The sequence below is a fragment of the Rhinopithecus bieti genome, unplaced genomic scaffold (assembly GCF_001698545.2).
Source record: "Rhinopithecus bieti isolate Rb0 unplaced genomic scaffold, ASM169854v2 scaffold_28016, whole genome shotgun sequence".
NCBI lineage: Eukaryota > Metazoa > Chordata > Mammalia > Primates > Cercopithecidae > Rhinopithecus > Rhinopithecus bieti.
In genome coordinates, this window is record NW_016813202.1 from 1,550,803 (window position 1) to 1,574,709 (window position 23,907).

General features: G+C 41.9%; 1 protein-coding gene across 5 annotated transcripts in view; it reads left to right on the forward strand.

Annotated features, from left to right (window-relative positions):
- Positions 1-16,588, forward strand: part of PLD5 (phospholipase D family member 5) — a 446,581-nt gene extending 429,993 nt beyond the window's left edge. For all 5 annotated transcript variants that reach the window (XM_017847817.1, XM_017847818.1, XM_017847816.1 and 2 more), the window contains 3 exons: positions 112-280; positions 7,504-7,618; positions 15,222-16,588. In XM_017847817.1, the coding sequence (XP_017703306.1) occupies positions 112-280; positions 7,504-7,618; positions 15,222-15,478 (541 nt within the window). In that variant the 3' untranslated portion in view covers positions 15,479-16,588. The remainder of the gene's footprint in view (positions 1-111; positions 281-7,503; positions 7,619-15,221) is intronic.
- The last annotated feature ends 7,319 nt before the right edge of the window (positions 16,589-23,907 follow it).

Here is a 23,907-nt window from a genome sequence, read left to right on the forward strand (position 1 = left end):
ACAGGATAAAGTAATGATCAGAGTAATATCAATGTTCTGTGCTGTCTAGTAAACTTCTTTCCCCAAACTAACAATTTCTTTATTTTTACTCTTTGGATATGATTTCTGCAGGACTTACTGGCCAGACTTGGATGCAAAAATAAGAGAAGCATTGGTTTTACGAAGCGTTAGAGTTCGACTCCTTATAAGCTTCTGGAAGGAAACTGATCCCCTTACGTTTAACTTTATTTCATCTCTCAAAGCGATTTGCACTGAAATAGCCAACTGCAGTTTGAAAGTCGTAAGTATTATATTGACTGTGTTATTAAATAAAAAGTGAATGCCCTCTGCATATATGTGAAAGCTGCAAGCATACACCTACGTGTAAACTTCCAGTGAGAACCAGGATGACAATCTTCAAAAAGCACGTTCATTTTTTCAAAACAATCACATACAAAAAAAGGAGAGTAGAGTTCATGTTTCCTGATACCTTCTCTGTCCAACCCTCTTCTCACTTTCTGTTGCATCCTTTCCATTTTCTTTTTTTTTTTTTTTTTTTTCTTGAGACAGGGTTTTGCTCTGTCGCCCAGGCTGGAGTGCAGTAGCACAATCCCGGCTCACTGCAGCCTTAACTCCCAGGCTTAGCTAATTTTGCATTTTTTGTAGAGATGGGGCTTCAACATGTTGTCCAGGCTGGTCTTGAACTCCTGGGCTCAAGCAATCTGCCCACCTTGGCCTTCCAAAGTGTTGGGACTACCGACATGAGCCACCGCGCCTGGCCCTCTCTATTTTGCTTGAACTACCCCATTCACCTACTGTTCTTATTTGTAAGACTGTGACCAACAGAGCATTGGCGCATGCACCAGCACAGACTCCCCCAGCCCAGAGGCCTCCAAGTCTGGGTCCCCATGCTTGCCGCAGGTCCCTTGGGCCACATACTAATCCACCTCTGGAGACCTTGAGGGAGGTAAGATTGGGAATTGGGAATATATTTGAAATGTGTTAATTCTCTAGCTCGTCTGACTCTACGCCAATCCTCATCGCCCTCTTCCTCCGCTCCAGACTTGGTGCGAGCTATTCCCTCTGCCTACAACACTCTTCTTCTCCATGTTGACCCACCTCATAACCACTAATCCTTTAGGTCTCAGTTTTCCTCAACCCCCATGCAGTCACTCAACAAACATGCACTGAGAATCTGGACTGTGGCAGGCTCTCTCCTAGGTAACCAAGCTGTATCCCTTGATTTAGGGACCCAGGGTATCAAGGGCTCTGCAATTAACTTTGACACATGGCTTCCATGATCGCCCTGACCCTGAATATCCCAAGGCCAGACAGGAGAAGGGCAAAACTGGAGGGCTGTGTGAGAGGCACTTTTGGATTAGGCCTGGAGGTAGGGAACGTCCCTTTAGCCTTCATTCCACTGCCTGGATAGCTTTCACATGGCCATGCCTAATAGCCAAAGAGGCTTATGACCGTGTTCCGAAAGCCAGCTGTGTTTCCAGGGTGACAAAGGAACAGGTTTGTGAATCATCATGATCTGAAGTTCCTGGTACACAGGATCCATTTCACTCGTCTTCCCTCGTAGAGAACCCTCATTCCTACCTCCCACAAGGGAGAAAACGCGAAGTTCCACGCAGTCACTGCACAGTCTTCCAGTGATATCGAGCCTGAAAGCGCTACATCATAGTTTGTCAATGTAAAAACTAAAACAGAACAGTAAGAATTCCCCACCACTCAGCCGGGTGCGGTGGCTCAAGCCTGTAATCCCAGCACTTTGGGAGCCAGACGGCATAATAAAAATTTAAAAAAAAAAGAATAAAAGATCACAGGTCAGTGAGATCGAACCTCCTGCATCATGGTGAAACCCGTGTCTACTAAAAAATGCAAAAAACTACTGCGAGGTGGCGTCACCTATTATCCCCAGCTACTCGGAGGCGAGGCAGGAGAATGCGTAAACCCGCAGGGGAGGCCGGACTGCAGAGCTGAGAATCGGCCACTGCACTCCACCGGCGACAGAGCAAGACTCTGTCAAAAAAAAAAAAAAAAAATAAAAAAAAATTCCCCACCACTCACCAAAAAATACCCAAAATCAGGTTAAGGCTATCTCCCTTCCTGAGTACAGAAACAGGATAAGCACAAGGAAAACCGCCATTAGAAAGGGAAGGTTCAGAGGCCAATGGCAGTCCCTGGTCCACAGCAATTATAAAACTCTTCTGGGAAGGTATTGTGAAGTCCTCATACTCCTGCTGGTTCAGACCGAGGACCCAAGGTTGTTTTAAGGCATGCACAGTTAAAGGAGTTTGGGGTCCTAGCATGAGCTGGTTAGTTTCTTGGGCAATGCAAGTTTCTCAGAAATGTAGTAGGTTCTGATGTACTTGCTTCTAGTTATTTCCGTGTATCCATGGCCATGTCCAAAGTTTCTTGTTGTACATAATTCCCTAACTTGATGAATTATGCTTTCTACTTCATAGACTTCTCTCTCTCTCTAATGATAGGGTTCATTCAAGACCATCAGACACAGGTGGGAAGATTACCCCTATTATAATTATACCAATTATTTCATCTTTCCTACAGGGCTCATTCTTAACTGGACACTTAAAGGATTTTTCATACATATTTTCTATTGAGTTCTAGGTACAGTCAGCTTTCTAACCCTGTGAAATACCAAATTTCTGATCTATCTGCCCTCTATCATTTCCACTTATAAACTAGCCATTCCTTCCCTGAGCCTATTTATCTCCTCTCACAAGCTTTTTAAAAGCACAACTAACAGGCCAGGCACAGTGGCTCACACCTGTAATCCCAGTGCTTTGGGAGGCCAAGGCAGGTGGATCACTTGAGGCCAGGAGTTCAAGACCAGCCTGGACAACATGGTGAAACCCCATCTCTAGTAAAAATACAAAAATTAGCTGGGCGTGGTGGTGCACGCCTGAAATACCAGCTACTTGGGAGGCTGAGGCACAAGCATTACCTGAACCCGGGAGGCAGAGGTTGCAGTGAGCCGAGATTGCGCCACTGCATTCCAGACTGGGTGACAGAGCAAGATCCTGTCTCAAAAAAAAAAAAAAGCACAAATAACAACCACACACAGTACAAACAATTCATTTCCCCAGTCCCTACAGCCAAAGCCCTATCAGCCAAAGGTTTGGTGGCACTTTGTATTCCTTCCAAATAAATGCCGGTTATGTTTTTACCAAATAGTTTGTCACTGTATAACATGAGATTTCATCTTTCCATCCTACAATACCAATTTACTTGCTGCCCACTGCCCAATGAGTAAACCAGTGCTACATCATTTATTTTTTGTTGTGTTGCTATTATAGCAACACACACTTCACATTGCCTGAACTTAGTAAGTACTTAATACTTTTTAAATAAGTGAAGAAATGTGTTATATTCATGAATATTCATGAGTATATACAGTTATCCAGGCACTGAGTTAAATGCCTTATATAGATTATGTAATATCCACAACCAGACAGGCAGACACGTGGCTTATGCCTGTAATCCCAGTGCTTGGGGAGTCCAAGGCAGGAGGTTCACTTGAGGCCACAAGTTCAAGACCTGCCTGGGCAACGTAGGGAGACCCCCCCCCCCATCCCTACAAAAACACTTAAGAGATAATAATATTTACAATTACCCTGTGAAACAGGTACTTTCCCTATTTTATAGACATGGGAACTGAAGCTTACATTAGATAACCTCTCTGAAGGATACTAGTGAGTAATGGGGCAAGACTCAAACCTAAGTCTTTTGAACTCCAGAACCTGAGCTCTTCAACATGTCTCCACGGCCTCTGCATGTAGAAGAGATCATTGCAGTTACAAAGTCCTTTTTAATCTTTCTTATCTATATTCAGAAACATCATATACACCGAGGTGCAGTGGCTCACACTTGTAATCCCGACACTTTGGGAGGCCAAGACAAGTGGACCACTTGAGGCCAAGAGTTCAAGACCAGCCTGGACAACATGGCAACACCCTATTTCTACAAAAAAAAGGGGAAAAAAAGTAAAAGCAAAAACTAGCCAGGTGTGGTGGTGCACATCTGTAGTCCTAGGGACTCAGGACTCAGAAGGTAGAGGCCAGAGGATCACTTTAGCTTAGGAGTTCAAGGCTGCAGTGACCTATGATTGCCACTGCACTCCAGCCTGGGGACAGAGCAAGACTCTGTCTCAAAGCAAAAACAAAACATCATATACTGCATCTGCTCAAAGATATGAGAAGCTACACATCCAAATTATATCCAAGGATCAAAAAAAGGTCAGATGTTTGTAACTCATTCATGCCAATAAGATACTTTAAATTTTATTTTTCATGAAATTATTAACAACTTAAATTCATAAAAATGTAGAATTTACTGTAAATTTCCAAAAATAATGCTTCTCACCTGTGTTTTCATCTTAATCTCCCTAATAGTCTGGTAACTTTGATGGATAATAGAAATTCTGATCTCTGTTTAACTGGGTTTTGTAAACTGAGGAAATCATGCACATATCTGTGTAGTCACAAATCAGTATAAGTATTAGAAATAAAAACATGACTGTGATTACTACCACAGATCTGTTTTCCAGGCCAGATTTTCAAATAAATGAAATAACCAGGAGTTGGATCAGGGCGCCAACCTGGGTTTGAAATCAGGTGCCCATGATCAGAGGAGAAGCAGATGCAGTCCCAGGGAGTCAGAGACACAGGAGAATGGAATCTAATTGTATTCAATACCTTTTCACAGACAAGAGAACTCTTGGGATTGATTCAGCTCAGAAACAGCTTTTTCCAGATAATTACAGTGGCATATGGAGCTCCAGGAAAAAGGAAGTGAGAAAAAGAACAGGTGTCTAGTTCACCAATGGCTCACATGACGCTTGGTGGAGTTTTCAAAACATACATGTTGAATGAGTGCATGCATGACATATGAAGTCAAAGAAGGGAGCTAATAAAGGCAGAGTGATAAGATTCTGCAAGCCAGTGAGGGGACAGGGCAGAACCCAGGACAGTGCCTGAGTCCAAGGTGTGGTTAGCCATTTTCTGCAGGCGTGTGCTGGGGAAGGGTGACCACGGGTGAAGAGGCTGCCCAGTGAAGTCATGCACTCTGGAGGTCAGTACAGCCGCATTCAGAGGAGCCCCTGTTATTTGCGAGGTCTAGCAGGAGCAGAGAGGACTAGTCTGGAGCTTTCAGTATACCATATGGTGCATTTGCTCCAATCTCCTTTTCCAGATTCTCCTCTGGCCAAGTCACGGGTCCATGCCCACCCACTGTTTCTTGACCCACCACCCCCCCAGCACACCTGCCACCCCCCAGCACACCTGCCACTAGGGCACCTGCAGTTGCAACTTCCAGGGTGTGAAATGTTAACTGCTCTAAGAATTACCAAAAATTACAAGGAAAGTAGAATCCATCATTGCAACCTTTATAGTACTTAATCAGCTTCATCTTTTTGATGTTTTTGAACACAGATGGTCACTTTTTTTGAATAAACCAAACATTAATAGTTCACACATAGCCATTTTACAAAACACAGGCCATACACTTCTAAGCAGCAATACAAGCCTAGATGGGCAAGAAGCTTATAGCCCTTATGTCTAGAACACAGATGGGTGATAAACTCTTCCAAGAAAAGTGAGGATTGGAATCTTGCATAGAGCGTGTCTTCAGAAGCCTGGTAGTGCTGATAAAGCACATGGCCTGGGAACTAAGTAGGGAATCTCTCTCCTTAAAGGAGTGGGCACCCCCACCCCCAGCCCTGATGTGGATTTATCTCCATGAGGGGCTCATGGAAAGAGAAAAGACTGTGAAGCACGAAATTGTCCTAGTCAGCTGATTTTTTTAGAGTTTGTTTTTTTAACAAACGAATACATCCATTTTGAAATGTCTTTGCTGTCACCCACAGTGTATTAGGTGTCGAATAATACCAGTGAATAAAACCTGATTTCTGCTGTCATTTTAGTCTTCCAGAGAAAGCTGTTTCCCCTCTTAAGGGCCGTCTTTGACTTTCTAGAGCAAATGGATTTTTACTGAAGGCTCAAGCTGTGACTGTATCCTTGACTTAACTCAAGGTGTATATTTTATTCTTTTTGAAATCCATCTTGATTCTACAATAATATCTTTCCCAAAAGGAAACAATCACACGTGTGGCCACGTGTGGTGATAGAATGTCTGAGCGAGGTAACTTCTGGCTGTTATTGGTGGTGACGCTCTCAATATTCGTGTGACCTCATGAACATAAAACTGTGACTTAAGAACATTCACAGGTTATTAGGTGACTTTGAAGAGTCCAGAGACCAATGCAGATTTTGCAGAAGACAGGAACTGAGGACACTGGGTGAACCAGGTATCACTGTCTATAACCGTGGGGATATGGCCCTGAGAGCCACACAGATCACATGTTTACCTGTGTTGTGGAATAGATAGTTTTTAGGTAGATTCTGATCTCTGCACCGTGGGCCTCGAGGGTTTTACAAAAAATCAAAATAGAACTTCTGTGGCTAGAAGGGATCTTAGTGATCATCTAGCTTGTCACCGTTCTACCACGCTAGGGGAGGGGAATCCAACTCTCATTATTTCCTCAAGCCAAATGTGAACACTTACGGTTTTAAAACTGCAAATGACATCTCCTTTTCTAGGTATCATGCCATTTTCCTCCCTGCCTCTTCTTTCCTTTAAATACACATGATTCTATAGCTGCGGACATTCCAAAAGGTTCCAGGCAGTTCTGAAAATACTCACCATTTTCCCATATAGGGGATAACTGATATTTTCACCTTTGACTAGTGTCTTGCAGTGAGCTGAGTCATGGAGTTCCATGAGTTTAGCCACAGTTTAAGCCTTGTCTGAGAATTTAGCAAATTCCACAGACCCCTAAGGCATAGCCTGGTTGTTCCTGCAGTCATACCCCTTCTTTTAGCTGCCCCATTCCTGGTCTTGGGTGAACTGGAACGTTACCTTTTGAGTCAATAAAAGTTGAAATTCAGAATTCAGAATTCACGGTTTGAAATTGTGATTTTTTTTTTTCAGTTGCCTATCAAAAGAGCTCCTAGACTTAGGTGTTCAGATGGAAAAGTATTTGTTCCTATGGCAAAGTCTCTTTTGACCTTTGCAAATCCCTAGTTTAATCAACTAGTCATTGAAGTAATATATGCAACATGTAAGAATACTCATTCAGTTCATTGCCATGCTTGACAGAAAGCACCCTGAGGCATGCTTCAAATGCCAGCGCACCCTGATGAATAAGACAATGTGAATTAAACAACCTTCTGGCCCTTATCCTGCTGAAAAAAGAAAAGGAATTTTGTGTTCATTTAGTAGCTTAAAAGTGTTAATTATATACCTAGTTGAGCATGCTACTTTTCTCTTGTTGCCTATTTAGATTTGAGAACAAAAATAGCTTCATCTACGTGAGGTAATAAGATTATGGCTTTAATAACCCATCATGAGGTCTATTGTCGATATCTGGATAATACATTCTTTTGTGCTCTTGGACAAGACCAGAAACATTCCTCTTATTTACCTGTTTTTGTCTTACAGAAATTTTTTGATCTGGAAAGAGAGAATGCTTGTGCTACAAAAGAACAAAAGAATCACACCTTTCCTAGGTTAAATCGCAACAAGTACATGGTGACAGATGGAGCAGCTTATATTGGTAGGTGTGAGGGCTGTGAGGCTCCTTGGGTGGGGGTCACCCAGGCAGTGGTAGTCCAGCTGTGCTCCACGGTATGCCCTGGGGAGGAAGCAAGGCCTTGGGAACCACTGCTGGTGAATGGGGGGAAATGGAGATCAGGAAACAGGATGGTGAAGACGGGGAGCTCATCACTCAAACACCTCTTTCATGGCCTGATTTATATACCAGAAGACATAGAAGACACCTTTCCATAAATGTTTTACAGAAATTTTCTGGTCCCTTTGCCTCATTGTATAGGCAGGGATGAGAATGGCTCATCAAAGGTGTGTCCTGGTACTGGAACGAGCAGTGTCATCCCCTTGCCCACAGCACCACAAGCCAGCCTGACGTGAGTGATGGGGAGGCAGACAGTGCTGAAACTCTCAATGCCCAGCCAATTATCCCATCCCTGCCATCTTCCAAATGTCCCACTCTGTACAATTTAACTTGAGCTCTTCAAACCTCAGTTTTCTCATCTGTAAGATGGGGCTAATAATAGTAACTACTTCATTGGATGAAGTGTAGAAGAGATAAAATGTGCAAAGTACCTGGCACATAAATAATACCCAATTAATGCCAGCTATTATTATTAAGGTAAGAGACCCAGGTGCTGAAATCATTCTATAATGGTGTAATTATTAATATATCAAATCTATTCTAATTTTCCATGATATATATGAGTCCATGGTAACCTTTTAACTAGTACCATCACAGGCAGTTAAAATGATCTGTAAGAAGGTACACAAATCCAAAAACAGCAGTGCAGTAATTACATTGTACAGATGAAATGGCAGTCTCAAAGCAGAAAAAAACATATTCATGGAATATAGAAATACAAAATCTGTATCAATTTTTTTTCAAATTCAGTGAGTAAAAAATACACCCTTTTAACTTTGTAAAAGCACTTGATTCATTTCTCTTGGCAACATCATCAATAGGGAGGGCAGCTTTTATCATCTTCAGTTTACAAATGAGGAAACTTGGAGCCTAAGACTCAGAAATACAGATATTAGGGGGATGGAGCCAGGTCTGGCATCCAGGGCCCCCAGTCATCTCACCCGCTGCCACCGGCCCCGGCAGATACTGCCACTGGCCATGTGGGGAGTCACTAACTCCCAGGCTCAGTGTGAACATATTTTTTTTTTTTTTCCATTTTCAATATCACATTAGAAGAGAGTGTTGGAATAGTTTAAAGATGTATATCTGGCTGGGCGCGGTGGCTCACGCGGTAATACCAGCCACTTTGGGAGGCCAAGGCAGGTGGATCACCTGAGGCCAGGAGTTCAAGACCAGCCTGAGCAACATGGTGAAACCCCGTCTCTACTAAAAATACAAAAATTAGCTGGGTGTGGTGACACATGCCTGTAATCCCAGCTACTAGGGAGGCTGAGGCAGGAGAATCACTTGAACCCGGGAGGCAGAGGTTGCAGTGAGCCAAGACTGCACCATTGCACTCCAGCCTGAGCGGCAGGGCAAGACTCCATCTCAAGAGAGAAACGGAAAGAAAGAGAGAGATTGATCCTTCTGGCCTTTTGGTGGTGCTGGAATATGAAACTATTGGCTAGGTGTGGTGGCTCACGCCTGTAATCCCAGCACTTTGGGAGACCGAGGTGGGCAGATCACAAGGTCAGGAGATCAAGACCATCCTGGCTAACACGGTGAAACCCCATCTCTACTAAAAATACAAAAAATTAGCCGGGTGTGGTGGCGAACATCTGTAGTCCCAGCTACTTGGGAGGCTGAGGCAGGAGAATGGCGTGAACCCGGGAGGTGGAGCTTGCAGTGAGCTGAGGTCACAACACTGCACTCCAGCCTGGGCAACAGAGCGAGACTCCTCTATCTCAAAAAAACAAAAAAAGAAGAGAATATTATTTCATTCCTGTTGTCACTCTCAGTGACCTAAAATGTGATTATTTTGATTTTTCTCATGTGTACCAACTTATGGAGAGTAATACGATATCAGCTGCAAGTGATTAAAAACCTCAAACTCATTTAATAAAAAATGGGAACTTTCGGCTTAATCATCAGGGAACCCAGGGATGGTTCAGGTTTTAGGCACGACAGGACTGAGGGACTCAAATCTGGATATTTTACATGTGGAGTTTACTCAAAGTGAGATGTTGTATGTCCATGCAGCAGTGACTTGTACTTGTATCTAAATGTTCTTTTGTGGGAAATTTTTTTTAAAAGGAGGGGAGGGCTTAAAAATTAAAATTAAAAAATTAAATACCTGAAACTAGGGATTTTTTAAAATGTACTTTTGATGAATTAAGTGTTTTAGGCCGAGCACGGTGACTCACACCTGTAATCCCAGCACTTTGAGAGACTGAGGCAGGTGGATCACCTGAGGTCAGGAGTTGGAGACCAGCCTGGCCAACATGGTGAGACCTTGTCTGTACTAAAAATACAAAATTAGCAGGGTATTATGGCACACGCCTGTCCTCCCAGCTACTCGGGAGGCTGAGACAGGAGAATCGCTTGAACCCGGGAGACAGAGGCTTCAGTGAGCCGAGATCCCACCACTGCATCCCAGCCTGGGCGAGACAGTGAGACTCCATCTCTAAATAAATAAATAGACTGGACACAGTGGCTCACACCTGTAATTCCAGCACTTTGGGAGGCTGAGGTGGGTGGATCACAAGGTCAGAAGATCGAGACCATCCTGGTAACACGGTGAAACCCCATCTCTACTAAAAATACAAAATATTAGCTAGGTGTGGTGGCATGCACCTGTAGTCCCAGCTACTCAGGAGGCTGAGGCCGGAGGATCACTAGAACCTGGGATGGCGGAGGTTGCTGTGACCCGAGATTGTGCCACTGCACTCCAGCCTGGGCAACAGAACGAGACTCCTTTCTCCATAAAATATTAAAAAATAATAAATATTTTAGAGTGAGACAAACCTATATTTGAATTCCAGCATTGACACTTATATGCTGAAAAATGGTAGAAAGTCACGTAATCTCTGTAAGCCTCTATTTTCTCATCTGTAAAGTGGGGATAACAGCACCCGCCCTTCAGTAATGCTTCAAGGCTTAAACAAGATAGTACATGAAGAGCTCCTAACACTGTCTCTGATCTGTCCATATCTTTAGGAAATATGGATTCCTGGCTCTCCCTTTCTTCTTCCTTCTATAATACATTTTTAAATGAGTGAATTTTACACATAATATTTTATCAAAACATTAATTCCCTAGACTGAAGCATAGTTCTAGTATAAAAATACTCAAAGAACCTTAGGAGAAAAAAGTCTATCAATAATTTAAATAATTATCAGCATGTTCTGATCTCCTAAGTCATCGCTGAGATACTTGCTGAGAACGCGGAGTTGAGAAAAATCCACAGTGGACCTCGCACGGAATCACCACTCCATTAAGTTTTCACAAGACTCACAGAAGAACCCCCACACAGTGTCATCTCTCTAATTCTGAAATCTCCGGGGTACATTTGAGTTAAGCTCTGCAAACTTGTCTAGGAGATGGTTTGAAGGATTGGAGGGCTGACAAGGGGGTGGTGGGTGGGTGGAAGGCACCCGAAGGCCCAGGAACCTTCCCAGCGAGCTCTCTTGCAACGCATCATCATGTCCCTCTGAGTGACACTACAGTTCTGGCAACTGGGGGCTCAGCATGCATTTTTGGAAGCTGCAGTGGCAGTCTCAAAAAAAGCTGGATGAAATTGTCTCCCAATTAAAAAAATACTGAAGCATATATGTGATTTTGAAATCAAGCCAGACTGTCAGGAAGTGAAAGGTAGAAGAGCACGATCGCAAAGGCACAGGAATTCCTTTCTCAGCCTGTGAAAGCTTCCCAGAGCCATGATCCCTGAGGGGAGCCTAATTAAAGCTTTTGAGTATCAGTAAAGATGCCGGATCTTGGCTCAATCCATTGAATTCGAAGGAAAACAAAGCTGTATTTTATAGAATAAGCCTTCAAAATCTCGTAACCTCTCTCCCTCATTTTCCTCCTACCCCAGGCTGCCCCCAAAGCATATTCCTATGTATATTTCCTTCAGAGAGTATCGTCCGCACATGCACGGAGCAGAATTCTCAACATGGCTGTGGTGCTCCTGACCCCGGGAGGTTGACGTCGTAGTCCAGGGTGAAGCACACAATTCCTGGCACAAAGGATGCCTTTAGGATCAGAGGCAACATGGAGTACAAGTAAAGTGTGGACCCTGGAGTCAGACCTGGCTTTGAACCTCGGCTCTGATATTTTTCTCTTCCCGCTTTGGACAAATTACTTAACCTTTCCGTGCCTTGACTTCCTCATCAATACGATGGAGTTCGTATTACCACCTCAGAGGACAGCAGTGAAAACTGAAGAAATAATGTAATGAGATGATATATTCACTGCCCTTGTTACAGTGCCTGGCAACGGCTGTGGGGATGAGATTTTAGTCTCATATCCAAAAGTCCTTAAAGGACACGCAAGACCACAGGAGCCTTTTGCTTACAGAATGAATAGAAGATACTGCCTGGCAATGGACACTTGAGCAATGCTCACCCCACAGAAGCTACTCATCCCCGGTTTAGAGATCCAGTCCTGTATTTACCTGGCCCTGAGCATTTGCACATAACTGCGGCCTCTGCGCATAGTCACATGTCTCAGAGGAACGGCCAGGAAGGCCACATTAGCCACGGGGGTCTCTGTGCAGGGACACCAGCACAGTATTCTGTACCACTTGGGGGACAGTTCACTAATTTATATCAAAAAATTCATCCAAAGCTATGTCTATCATGAAGCCACAGATAGTACCATTGTGCTGTTTATCCAGGGGGCAGATGATGGGTGGGGATGAGGGGAGAAGGATAAAGCAAAAGGGGGCAGGTCCTTCTCTCTGCCGATATTTGGTTTAGGGACTTGGTGTTCGTAGGCTCTGAGGAATAAACTTTAGGAGTAAAATGAGAGACAAGAAACCACCTTCTGATGTTCCTGGGGGTACCAAATGGAAAAGGGACTTGGTATGTTTGAGGGCTCCAGAATGCAGAGCAGAGACCAAAATACAAAAGCTGCAAAGGAAGAGATACTGGCTGTCTCCATGGATGTGCTTTCTTCCAGCAGCTTCTCCCACAGATGACTGCAAGCCCTTGGGCCAGGGGTGCCCAGGGAGACGGATGATCTCAGCATCTTAGTGATTTCTGCAGCGGAACCTGAGTTGCTGCAGAGGGGACAGAAGGCCAATATCTCCGCCTAAAACCTGTCAGTTCCCTTTATGGAATCAGCTCTTACCCAAAGAAGAGAACAAAACTGGGAGCTTAGATCAGACCTGGCCTGGTGGTAATTTCAAAGATAATTTTGTCAACCTTGACATGGCTAGATATTTTTTAATGAGAATAATTCCTGGTTTATCATACAGTCTGGCAGACCTGGGTGCACCATTGATTAGCCATGTGATTGGGCAAATTTATTCACCCCTTTGAGCCTCCCACTCCTCAGCTGTAAAGTGGAAGTAAGTCCCACCAACCATACAAATAATATATACAAATACCAAGCAGCAGCTGGTTCCGGTGGTTGCACATGTACTCACAGCTGCTTAGGAGGCTGAGGTGGGAGGATTGCTTGAGCTCAAGAGTTCAAGGCTACCATGAACTATGATCAGGCCCCTGCACTCTAGCCTGGGCAACAGAGAGAGATCCTGCCTCTAAAAATAAAATCAGGCCCGGCACAGTGGCTCATGCCTGTAATCCCAGCACTTTAGGAGGCCAAGATGGATGGATCACCTGAGGTCAGGAGTTCGAGACCAGCCTGGCCAATATGGTGAAACCCTGTCTCTATAAAAATACAAAAAATTAGTGGGGGCATTGTGGTGGGCTCCTGTAACCCCAGCTACTCAGGAGGTTGAGGCAGAGAATTGCCTGAACCCGTGAGCCATAGGTTGCAGTGAGACAAGATTGTACCACTGCACTCCAGTCTGGGCAACAGAGCAAGACTGTCTCAAAAAAAAAAAGAAAAGAAAAGAAAAAGAAGAAAGCTACTCAGCTACAGAGTAGGGCATCCACAGAAAGCAAGTGGAGGGATGTGGTGTGTTTTTCTTATATAGGAGTCTTATCTGTGTAAAAGCTAAGCTAAGCTGCGTCTATGTGTAAGTAAGCTGACAGCATGACAAAATTTATTATTCTACTGATTTAAAGAAAACATTCTTATGTGTAATGACATTTAGTGTATAAGCACATCAAAGCGTAACTATAGCTATCCTGAAAGCACATACTGTTATGGGTATTGGGACATCTGGACTTTCCACTGCTGTAGGACTGTATCCTTTGGGATATCTTTAGGTTGTTTTCTCAACTGTAAACATCTATGGCCATGGTTGTGACTGGCAAGGAACATGCCTTGTTAGTCTCAAGATGGAGCTGAACTGAAAATGCCATTACTCTAGCTCTCCGGGGCTGCTGCTTCCTCCACACCTTGAAGATGGACTACACGGGAGTGGCATACACATAAGTCTCTTCTAGGGCAGATCCCAGACTTACTCCTTTGTATGAGCTGAATCGTGTCCCTCCAAAATTCATATGTTGAAGTCCTAACCCCCAGTACCTCAGAATGTAACTCTATGGAGAGACGGATCTTTAGAGAAATTGTCAAGTTAAGATGAGATCATTAGTGTGGCCTTAATCTAATATGAACGATGTCCTTGTCAAAAGGGGAAATTTGGACAGAGACATGCATAGAGGGCAGACAACATGTTGGGAGGCTGAGGCGGGACGATCACTTGAACCCAGGAGTTCAAGACCAGCCTGAGCAACATAGCAAGACCCCATCTCTATTTAAAAAATTTAAAAAATAAATAAATAAATAGAAAGAAAATAGAAAATGCCCATCTACAAGCCACGGAAAAAGGTCTGGAACAGATCCCTGCTCACGGTTCTCAGAAGGAATCAACCCTCCCAACACCTGGATTTTGTCTCCAGAACCATGAGACATTTCTATAGTTTCATCCACACAATTTGTGGAACTTTGCTATGGCAGCCCTGAAAACATGAATACACCACGTAACACGGGCAGTCATATTTGAGAGGCTGTTCTCATAGCACCTGCCCCACTTCCTGGGCCAAGAGGCTGGATCCTGGATCTGGGAAATGATTTCTAGTCCAATCGGGTGTTTGTTAGAAACTGAGTCTCCTTCTCTGGCTTGAGCGTTTTCTTTGATGTGAAAGCTTCAGGGACTTCTAATTAGAATCCCTCATTTGTTCACACGGATTAGATGTTGTCTCTTTGAGAAGGTAGTAATTACTCACAGGATTTTTAAATGAATCCCTATATATTTTAAATGTTGCTGTATTTAGTGTGGCTTGTGAATGTCAATAAGAAATAACATTTACAAGAAAGAACAGCAGATTCCTTGTTTTGAGTTTCCACCGGAGCAAAGCTGAAGAAAATGCCAAAATAATATGCAAATATTAATATGCCATATGTAAGGCTTCTTGGATTTTTTTTTTTTCGGAGCTGTCAACACAATTCAGCCTCTCCGTTGTTATTTCTGGGTGGTGATGATTTTTAATAGAATCCACTCTGAATATCATTATATTGGGTATGTTCCCAGTGGACTCTATCTAACTCCTCAGCATTATTCTTTGTTTGTTTGCAGGAAATTTTGATTGGGTAGGGAATGATTTCACACAGAATGCTGGAACGGGCCTTGTTATCAACCAGGCAGATGTGAGGAACAACAGAAGCATCATTAAGCAACTTAAAGATGTGTTTGAAAGGGACTGGTATTCACCGTATGCCAAAACCTTACAGCCAACCAAACAGCCGAACTGCTCAAGCCTGTTCAAACTCAAACCGCCCTCCAACAAAACTGCCACAGACGATGCAGGCGGAAAGGATCCCTGGAACGTATAACGTGAATAAACAAACTGATAGGACAGTTCCGTATTTCATATTTATACATAAAGGACTTGAGGAGAGAAAAAAACACTTTAATATGTCTCTTTTTTTAGGGAAAAAGCACACTTACAAAAAATATTCTCTGAATGACACATAATACCTAACAATATCTTAGCGTCGTGTACACTGAAATTAAGACTTTTGTATTTGTTACCTCTGACAGAGAATGTCATTCTGGTGTAGAAGTTAGTTTTTACATTTGCATACAACTTTTAAGACTTTCATTCCTGCTTCTTTCTAGTTTTAGAACTTTTTCTGCTGACCTACCAGGTCAGTTGTTAGGAAGCTTAGCATGAGGTGGGCTCTTCAACACCATTCTGAGAACTGCTAATTTAGAGAGAAAGGTGAGGATTTTTGCCTTGGGGAAGAGACTGATAAAACCAGTGTTTATCCTTGTAAATCATCTCCAAGACCTACACAGTCAGCTAAGCGTGAACAGCTTACATCTCATGCCAGCCTTCAACACCCTTGAAAAATATCCTTTTCTGTCTTGCTCATTTTCTTCTTATACCATAGGTTTTATTTGGTATCATTTTCTCTTCTCACAAAATGTTCCTATTATTTTCTGTATTCAACCTCAACATTACTTCTAACTATAACATCTTTTGAAAACCTACAAATTTCTCAGAGTGGATACTAAGTGGAAATAGCAGTCTTTCATTTTTACCTTTCAACTGAATCCTTTTTTCCCCTACCAAATTGGTATTTTAAAAAAACGACAGTCAGCAATATATGTCCTTTCTCTCAAGCTCAGATAAATTATGAAATTATGTGACCACCTGCTAACATCCAGCAAGCTATCAAGTCTGCATTTTGGGAATAAAGTAGTTTTTCACATTTTTGTTCAGTTTATGGTATTATAAAGGAAAGATCTCTATGCTTCAGTGGATTTTAATTTCTTTAGAATCATTATGCTGTTAAGAGTATGCCAGCAAACATTTATAGAGCTATTTAATATACCTTGTGCTATTTAATATACCAAATGCTTTTCAGAGAAATGCAATTTAAATACTGTGCTTAACATATTTTACTAAGAAACAGAAATATTGAATTATTGTTCTATAATGTAATTGTGTGTTGTTGTTTTATATCTATACAATATGTACCCCTGTATTAATGGAGACCATTGCTACACTAGGGAGAGGCATGGCCTCTTCAGAGCCCACAGCAGGTGGCCGGGATGTCCAGTTCCAATGTTGTTCCCGACTCTGTGACTCAAAGCAGAGCTCCTCGCTGCTTGGCCTCGGGCTTCTCTTGGTAACGTAGATGGTAATACTCACCTACCTCGCAAGGATGTTGTCATGGTAGGAAATATTTATAACTTGTTTTGAAATCAAAAGAACCTATATAAATGCTAAGCATTACAATATATAATCTTTTTCTTGAAATAATCTTTGTCATATCTTGATAGAATCAACACCAGGTCCTCCCCAAGAATCCACAAAGGAAAATAAATTCACAGCTTGCAGTTGCAAATGTGGATGAAAAGAACACGGCACCACAGAAACCCTGGTAGAGCTCTGGACTGTCAACATTTCAATGGAACATGGTGTTGGGCCGCCTTGGCAGGAATAACATCAACACAAAACTAGACATCGTGCTAGAGCTTGTTCTGCAGGACCGTAATATACACATATTTTCAGAGCAAGGAAACACTCAATTATTCTTTTTCATTTCTGGAGACTTGATTTCTAAATGCCAAAAAAGTGATCGAGGAGCCTATGAATCTTACCCCATGGATTTACTTAATATAGAAGGGCTATGATAACTTCCCTTCTTGTTATTTGCAAGTATTGCTTCATGAGATATTTAAGCAGTTGATCAGGAGAGCTGGAAGGAAGCTGTATTTTTAAGGGTAGCATGTTTTTATGACTAACTGGGAGATTCTCACTGAAATTCCTCATCAATAATAGGAATATTATTCAGCCCATAAGACTCTAAATATTTGCCATATACACAATCCATGTTTGAGTTGGGAGTTATAACTCTGCCAGTTATCCCACTAAAGTAAACGTGGCTTTGGTGATGATTTTCAAAAGAAAACAGGCTGGGTGCAGTGGCTCACGCCTGTAATCCCAGCGCTTTGGGAGGCCAAGGCAGGAGGATTGCTTGAGGCCAGGAGTTTGAGACCAGCCTGGGTAGCATAGTAAGACCCTGCCTCTAAAAAAAAAATAAAGAAATAAAGGAAAGAAGGAATCAGAGTAGGAGTGGTGACAAACCTACCAAGTTCACACTCAGACAAACAAAAGCAACCTGGGTTGGTTTTAAAAAGGATGTCTAAAGGGAGAAGAAAACAACCACAAGAACCAAAACTTGTTAGTTCTCAAGTTGTCCCCTGAAGTATTCATCTACAGCCATGGGACACTCATAGGCTTGGTGTCATGGGGCCTCTTCACTGTCACTTATCTGCTGTATGTGCTACGAGAAGAGAATGTCATCCTTTATGGAATGACCAGCATTGCCATTTCCTTTTGAGGCCTGGCAAAATGCCACCACCAGGAGCTGCATCCCAGGCTTTTCTGCCAAGCAGCAGCAGCAGATGCCTACCAGACGCAGCAAGCCCCTAATCAGGGGAGTCTGGGCAGTGGTGGTGACTCCATGGAGCCACACTGTCCTACTGTGGCAGCCAGGAAAGTGACCCCCATACCAATAGTGTCCGAAATGGGTTCACGTCTCCCAAGAGAACATTTCATTCTGCAGAACTTTCTTTCATTTGGATGCTTTATCCATCCCTCTAGAGATGGCTTTCCTTTCTTTTAGACTTTGTGTCTGTGCTAAACAAACTATCAACCTCCATTCCTCCCACCCCCCCCAAATATCCCAAGAACTACTTTTCAGGAGGAAAAGAATGCAAAACAAACAACATGTTAATTTGACACCTTCTGGTGGATGTCCATGTCCATGCCAGAAATTACGAGGAACAGGGTGACTACTCCCCATTACATTCCCTGATTTATTCCCCAAGAGGCAAAAAGGAAAACAAACACAATTAGAGACTATATTTTGGATTTCAGTACCACTAACACTAACTTAGTGCCTTATTTATCCTCAAGTGTTGATTTTAAACAATAATTTATTCTATGAGAACACTTCTCTCTCCTGTGGAGTTCAAGATGACCTTCCGATGGGCCTACCAGTTGAAAACTTCCATTAGAGCACTGACAGTTTTTATGCTGCCTGTTCTCTCCCCAAGCCCCATCACCGTATCCCCCCAAATCAAACCATCGCACACACCATCAAAGATCAATACTGTGGGCCTCCACTGCATTGCCACTGGCCACTAGCCTATCAAATGATCGAATCACTGCTTATCCAACTATCGGAGAGGAAGTGTAACAGTGAGGTGACATCCATGCTCTGTAAACAAGAAGCTTTAGGTACCTGAACCTGATAGAAACAAGGAATGCCGAAAACGTCCCCACTGACTTAAAAGAATCCTGTCGAGAGATGCTGCTCAGACTTCCTAGGTCCTGTGGCATAGAGAATGAAAACTAGTGTCTTTAACAAGTCAAAGCAGACAAAGAAACCAAAGGTCTGCGGACACACTTTGCATCTGTGTAACTCTGGACACCACTTTTCCCATTCGGGCTCTCTCTGTGCTACTGCTTGTCTCATGTCCGATGCAGTTCTTAGTGAGAGGGGTCTGATCACATTTTTGGTTGATCTCACCCTTTGAAAAATGTGGGGTTTTCTCTGAAATGCAGTGAACGGTTTGTTACAAGTGCCTCGATGAACCTGGGATTGATAGAAGCTCACTTCCCACCAGCCTGTGGCTATACTCAGTGACCCTGATTCATTCTGTTGATTTTTAGGAACTTTTATTGAACTAAATTCCAGGGCGGGGTGGGGGGAAAGACCATAAGAATTTCTTGATAAGATCAGATCCAGGGTCTATCTGTCTCAGGAATTCTATCCTACAATTCACTTTTTTTTTTTTTCTCTCCATACGAATGACCACTGGTGTGTGTTTCTGTGTCCAAAATTCATTTCATTATTTTTAACTTTAGGAATGTAAAATGCTGCCATTACTTGCATAGAACAGTCACTTCCTATAATGAAAGATACTTTTTTATTGTTTATTCAAACTTAGTCCTTACAAACAGCCCCACATATCCTGGACAAATGTTTCATTCTTTTATCTTTCTGTACTTATTCCCAATGATCTGGTGTGCTTTATTATACACCTTTTAAAGGCGGAATTAATATAACTTCCATTTATTTCCAAGGTAAATAAATTAGATAAATTAACCTATTTTCAACATTTTCCAATTTGATTTGAATTAGCATCTTTCATTTTCCTTTTCTATGTTGTTAACAAAATAGCTGCTTACCATTTTCACCTTATTGACTTAAATCAACGGAGGCTTTTGAATAGCCCTGAGGTCAACCCCAGTTCGCAGTCTATATTTCTCATTTGAGAGAACTCCCATCTTTGGCTGAATTATGAAGAAGCTGCTTCATACAGTGACTCAGTGGGTATTCCTCAGAAGTTTCTCGAAGACGTAAAAATGAAATTTTCTTATTTTTGACCCATTAGCAGTCTTGTACTTATAGAGTTCTAAAACTTTGCTGGTCATTGATGCCTCTTTTGGCAATTTGGAAAAAGAAGTTATATTTAATAGACTATTCCACATTTTCTTTTGCTATGTTCAACTACTAAACTTCTAATTCTGTTACAAAAGGTATCTTGAATTTTTTAATGTTCGTTTATGTACATAGGATAAACTTGTACCTGGACATATCTATATTATTAACCTTAAGATCCCTAAATAAATTGGTTCAATAAAGGGTTGAATTTGGGGGAATCATTAAAATTCTCAAACCTTTCGTATAACCAGATGCTCAGTTTTTTCAGAAGTAAATATTAGATGGCTTTTTCATGCTGGGAGATGAGGCATTTCTTTTTCTCCTCAAGCTGATCTCAGAAACAAATCAGTCTCTCATCAGTAACCAAACTGTACTGTGGTGAATTCTGAAGAAGGTAGATGCGACTGGTCCAATGGGCCCACTGTTTTGTATAGTCACACAAGGAGGCATCTTTGAAACACTATGCCTATCTCTTAAAAAAAAAAAAAAAAATTCCAATACATGTTCATTCTGAGTAAATTATCTTTTAGTGAAAAAAAAAAAAGAAACAATCATAGAGACCGCACTCGAGAACCTAGTGTTTGCTCAACAAACCCACATTGAATCTCAGGTGTAGCGCACACCTTAACAGCCATCTCAGCCAGCTCCCCCAGTGTGTAAATTCCCTTCCCATTTGGGCACTTAGAAGTTGACAACCTAGAGTGTCAGGATGGCCGAGTGGTCTGAGGTGCCAGGCTCAGGGTGAGAAGCTGACAACCTACTTGAGCCAAACAACTTGGAGTGCTTTATATGGTTCCTTTCTCAGGACCCACACAGGATAAAATGTGTTGATTTACTAAAGTAATTTGGATTTGAGGCAGTCTTATCTCTGAAAGGATATGCACAGTATGTAATAAGGTGGGTACTCTTTTCATAAAGAGAATCAATATGAAAGGCAGATTTTTTTTTAAAAAAATATCATTTGAGAGGTTAGCAAAGGCTTAGAAGTGAACTTGGAGTCTGCAATAGTCAATAGCATTCTGATTTTATCAGCAGTTTCTGAATGCTACAATTTTGTGGTTTTTTTTTTTTTAATTGGGCTAACAGTTTGATGACAGTCATGTACAAGGAGTCCGATTAAATCATAGTAAGGGTGAAGATTATTTGTGATTTAGTTTTATTTGAGAGACAAATTAGTAAGGAGAAAATATCTCTTTTTATGAAGTGGATATCTGGCTCTCAAACCCATTCCTTTTGGCTCAGACATTAAAAAATTATTAATTCCCTTATGGACTTTCCTATTCCCCATGGGCAGAAAATTCTGAAAAACAGATGAGACATTCTGAGCCCCTTGCAAGACAAACACAGATGGTTTCTAATTTAGAGTTTTCCCACACAAATGCACAACCAATCTTGGAAATATGACCTCAATTCCCAGGATTAAAGACACTGAAATTATATGTTACTTTCCAATGTAAGCGGAGGATGAAGATCTTTAAAGACAACTCAGAAAATATCCAATAACATTCAAATCAGAGCGTAATCTACAATTTCACTTGTTATTACTTAAAAGCGAAGACTAGCTGCTTCTTTAAAAGGGGTGAATTACTAAAGGCAACATCCTAGAAAATGTAGTAAAAAGAAGGCAACACCTTATTTTCAGCAAAGTCATAGTACTGATAAAGCACTTTGAAAATCCTCTGTAGGAAAATGTCATTTAGAAACAAAGGCAGGTTTGTCCCCAGTGAGAAAGCTATCTCTCATTCATATTTCATAGGTGGATGTATAGTTTTCCTGGTGTCTTGGAGAGACCCTACCTCCACAGCTCCTGCAGGAGCAAAACCATATTTTCTGCCATGTGAGCTCTCTACACTGGCCATAGCTGATTGTACCAAGGTTCGGTACCTGACCCAAAGAGACTCATTTACAGGCCAGAGGGTGGCCTAAGGAATGAAAGTGTACCTAGCAGTGGTATTCTTTTTTGATGGCACCTGGCCCAACCAGTCACAGCCCCCTTTTAGGGGAGTTTGAATACCAGAAAGTAAATGATGAATAGGAAGCGCAGCCAAAATAGACACAGTCACCGTAATGGTGCCTCTGAGAGCAGTGACACCAGTTACTTCTGCAGTCAAGACAACTTGAGTTCTTGTTGATTCGCCATTTCTGCTCTTAGGTTACTGGAGAAACACTTGATTCCTGAACAATGAGTCTGGACTTTGTAGTTCCTGGGTTGCTTTTTTTTCTTCCTATGTATTGACATAAATAAACTCACATTAGCTGAAGTAACCTGTGTGTCTGCTCTTTGAAACCTGGAAGGGCCTAACTAACACGACAAAGTGAAAGCCGTCCTTGTTTTTAAGTAGCTTGGAAGGAAAAGAGGAAAGAAAAAGAAACACTGTAGTATACCTTTTGGGTCGGACGGAGACTCATGTCAGAGATCTCCATGGTGAAGCATGTGGATCCATGCCATAAAGGTTAAATATCAAATCAATAGTAATCAAATGTGTTCGACTCACAAAGTGTGTTTGAAACATTGAGCATGGAAATGCAAAAGTTAAGAAATGACTACATGATAGACATAGAGATTGTTAGAGCTGGAGAGCGGAATTAGAACTCTAGAAGCCCAGACCCACTATTTTTCTATGTGAGGAAAATGAGGCGTAGAATACACAGAGTTAAGTAGACACAGATGTGTTATACATTTAGATAATGTTTTAAAATACAGTCTAATGATTGACTTAACAAATGCAAAAGTTGCTAATAGTATGCTGAATATTTGGTGTAAGTAGGCAGTTTACAGAAATGTGTAGAAGACAGAAGCAAAATCGCTCCTAGGGGGTCCGATGAAGGAAGGTGGGTCTGTTGAAGTGTCATAGGAGGAAATGGAGGAAGTGGGGGTAGTATCAAGACACATTTATCTGGCATGGCTCCCAGCTCAATTTAAGTAGAGATTAGTAATATCAGAAGGTCTAGAGTTAGATGATTTTTAAGATTATTTATTTACTTTGGTGGTGGTGTGTTAGATATTTTGTTTCACATTTAGCCTATGGTGGACACTCATTCAAAAGTAAAAAGAATGTCATAAGCTACCATTTAGCATATGGGTTGAAAACAAAATTCTGTATTTTGGAGTTTGTCACTCAGCCAGTTAGTTTGTAGTTATTTATATAAAAAGGATTCAAGAGCTAGAATATTTAAGGAGTCTAAGGTCTGCAGACAGTGATATATTGCTGAATTGTTCCTATGATCATGCAATTTGGGGAGCCTAGTTATGTTATGCCATAGTGTGATGGTCAATTGCATGTGTCAAATTGACTAGGCTACTGCCCCCCATTACTCAATAACACATGAACTAAGCCAGGTGTTGCTGTGAAGGCTTTCTGTGGATGTCATTAAAGTCTATAATCAGATTTTTTCACTAAGAAAGATTTTCCTTGATAATCTTAAGTGGGGCCTTAAAAGGTCTTAAGAGCAGAATTGAGGCTTCTCTGAAGAAGAAATTATACTTGTAGACTACAGCATCAGCTTCTGCCTGAGTTCCAGCTTACCCTTCCTGGTGAGCTGCCAATGGATTTTGGACTTGCCTAGCAACCCCCACAATCATGTAAGCAAATTCCTTTCAATAAATCAATTTCTGTGTGTTTGTGCATGCATGTGTATATACTGGTTCTATTTCTATGATAGAATTCTGATACGAATAGTAATAAATAATCCCCAAATCTTACTGGTTTAAAACCACAAAGGATTTTTGTTGTTGTTGTTGTTCACACTACATATTCATCACGGGTCAGCAGGGGTGCTCAGCTCATCTTGGCCAT